This window comes from Hypomesus transpacificus, chromosome 15 (assembly GCF_021917145.1).
Source record: "Hypomesus transpacificus isolate Combined female chromosome 15, fHypTra1, whole genome shotgun sequence".
NCBI classification, from domain to species: Eukaryota; Metazoa; Chordata; class Actinopteri; order Osmeriformes; family Osmeridae; genus Hypomesus; species Hypomesus transpacificus.
The window spans coordinates 11,150,555-11,153,750 of NC_061074.1; the positions used below are offsets into that span (position 1 = coordinate 11,150,555).

The 3,196-nt window shown below is 39.8% G+C and overlaps 1 protein-coding gene across 1 annotated transcript; it reads right to left on the reverse strand.

Moving 5' to 3' along the window:
• Positions 1 to 250: 250 nt before the first annotated feature.
• Positions 251 to 2,707, reverse strand: rbm7 (RNA binding motif protein 7). The gene is made up of 5 exons (XM_047035728.1): positions 2,516 to 2,707; positions 2,053 to 2,215; positions 1,807 to 1,882; positions 1,438 to 1,540; positions 251 to 1,320 (listed from the first exon to the last, which is right to left on the reverse strand). The coding sequence occupies exons 1-5, from the start codon at positions 2,606 to 2,608 to the stop codon at positions 955 to 957; spliced, it is 801 nt and encodes a 266-aa protein (XP_046891684.1). The 5' UTR covers positions 2,609 to 2,707; the 3' UTR covers positions 251 to 954.
• Between the last annotated feature and the right edge of the window lie 489 nt (positions 2,708 to 3,196).

Consider the following 3,196-nt stretch of genomic DNA (forward strand, 5'->3'; position numbering starts at 1 on the left):
TATATGTCATGTTAATTGATTCAATAAAGTGGTGTGTGTGGCGCCACCTGCAGATTACTGCATAACCCCACTCTTCAAGCATATTGGTTTCACCTGGTCAATTTTTAGCAAAGACAGACTGGGCATGCATGTTTGTAGCTTAAACATACTACAGTTGTGGAGTTGGTCCTGATTTTAGAGCTTGTCCAGCATTAAACAGCAATTGTGACCTGTAATATAGTTATTTACTTTGAACACAATCAAGTTACAATTAGGATTAAGGAATATTTTATTCCAGATGTTCAATGACTGAAGGAATTTTGCAGTTGTAGAATATACTAAAAATGAAAAAGTACATGGCATTACTTTAAAAACATTTGATTTGAAACATTTAGAAAAAAAAGAGAGAATTTGATAATTTCATTGTTTCAATTACTTCAGCCTATTGCCACAGGAAGGGTTGCTGGTGTAAATTAGTTATTACATATCTTACTTTCTAATTCCTGAGGAAGAACATTGGAGCACCATTCAATGGCAAATGAATTATACACAATATTCTACTACAGACTACAGTCTTTTTTTTGTTTGCAATTACAAAAACTACTAGAAATAAAAAGTACATTCCCAATAAATGCATAAGAGTAATTACTTTCCCTCAAATAGTCTAAAACCTTTTTCATATCAAAGAAGAACAAGTCAATATGAACCGTCCATTATCAAATTCCACCTGTCTTGTTTTTTTTATAAATTGAACACAATCCCACGTACACTTTTACAATGAAAGTATTATACAAAATTGTACAACCAATTAAAAGATTGTGTGTATGTTTCTTCCTCCTGAGAATTTCATTGAATTTCATTTCCCCAGTATCCATAGCAGTGTTTCTAAAAAGGTGTGTGCCATGGAGGCAAATAATGTATTAAAAAAATATTTTAAAATATTCTTTAAAAAATAAAAATAAATCCCACAATGCTTTAGTATCGTCTCCAACGACCGTCCCTGGACTCTTCCTTCCTCCTGTCCTGGTGGTTTCTGCTGCGGTTGCCACCCCGCTCATCGTGCTGGTAATGGTCGTTGCGCTGGGTGCGGTGGTGGCGGTTGGAGCCCGCTCCAGAATCTTCAGATCCTGGATAGTGCTGGTCTCTGCTGCTGTGGCTGCCACTGTTCTGCTGGTAAGACTGCCTGTGGCCCCTCTGGGCTGGGTCGTCCTGCTGCCGTGAGACACCTCCATTCCCACCACGACTTCCATGCTGCTGCGGGGAAGGCTGGGGCAGAAGACCGGGGAAGCCTCCATTCAGCTGCTGGAGCTGCTGCATCTGGAGCTGCCACATGTTGTTCATCTGTGGAGGACATGTGACTCCTGGGTTGACAGGCCGTCCTGCACGTACACCACACAAATCCTGCCAGCTAATGTTACTGTGCTAAAGTGTAAATGGTAGTCCAAATGGACAGTTTACCATGACGTGTCTCTGCAGACTTTCAGGAGAAGAGAATGATCTCTGCTGGTGTTGAGGGGGTGAAAACAGCGGAGATCCCATCTGGTCAGGAGACTTGTTGTACCTGATAACATAGACCAAATAATTTGTTTCTGCACCAACAATGTTCTCACCCACCATATCCAGAATGTTGACATGAATTACTTGCATCAGTATGTTCAAAATTAATGCACACCAGTAGGTCCTCCTCTGCTGGTACTAAGTGGTTTCAATGTCACCAAATGAACAAATACTACAGTTACACCCTATTTTTCTATTGCCTAGCATGAAGAGTGAATCATAAGTAAAGATAGTATGATTTGATACACCACAGCAGGAAAGAAATCTCACCTGGCACCATGCGGATTGAGAGTGTTGACTGGGCTTGAATTTTGCGAGTTCTCAGGACTGTTAATATGTGTGCTCCCTGTGAATAATGTCCACAAAATTAAAATTAAATATTAAATTGAGTAGCCATCTAGCTACATAAGGCAGATAATCAAGCAGGCTATGGATAAGATCTTGTCAGTGCACACTTAGCTTGATGTATTTCTACCAACTTCAATGTCAGTTTTGCTATACAATCTATACAATTACCTGCTCTGAATTGTACTTTTAGAGTTCTTCCGAAAAGCGAGGTTCCGTTGAGTAGGTTCATGCCATATGGTGCAGATTCTTCGTGCTTGAAGACGGCAAACCCGAAGGACTTCTGTTTTCCATCGTTGTCCTTTGGTATCTTCACTTTGATAAGCGGTCCAGCCTGCTCACAGAGAACGTTATGTCGACCTGCATAGATCACATTAGGCTATCCTAACTAACATACACTAAGGTTGGGTAGGATAGTGTAGTAACTTTAGTGAGCTCGTTAGTTGCTTGAATATCACTAGCATCAAAGGTTAGCTCTGTAGCGAATGTTAGCTTGCAAGCTCTAGAAATTGGCTGTGTACGTTAGCTAGCTGAATTAGCTAACCTAGACGAGGGAGCTAGCAAGCGTTTAGCTAGATAGATAGCTAACGCTAGCTAGTGCTACAGTAGCACTAGCAAGCTCTTCTATTGTTACCTGTAAAAACAACTCGAACAAGAGTTCCTCCGTCACTTTTTGATCCAAATTTCCAACAAACAGAGTCCTGTCAGTTTCATCTGCTATACCCATTGTATTTAAATGGACTGTAAAAGTGTAAGCACTGCCCCTAGATAACTAGCTAACCTGATTGTAAACAGGCAAATGCTACGGTTTTATAAGGGGGAAGATTGTCGTAAAGTGATTCGTTGCCGTAATTCGAAAGTTACGTTTGTTTCAACACAGAATGGTGCAAACTTCACTAGGGAATCATAACCAACACATTCTGCATACAATTAGGTATTTGCAGATATAACTTTTATAATTGACATTACATTATAAGTAACATTGATGTAAATTGGGTGTTTGCAAATGTATTGTTGTTTATGGCTTAATTGTTTTATTGGCTTTTTTGTGTATACATAGGCCAACTGCAGCTACATAACTTAATGCATAGATAATAATTTCCTGGAAAAGAACTTGCCCTGGTAGACTCAAGTTATGATTGTGCTGGGGTCAAACGTGCTGCCAGAAAATGTCGACTTTCTTCCTAATCAGATGGCACTCAGAACCTGCCTGTTGTATTAATGAAATTGATTCTATGTAATAGAATGTGTTTCATTTGTGTTTGTAGAACATCTACGTGTGTCATGGCCCTAACCCTTGAGATAACAGTGAGGC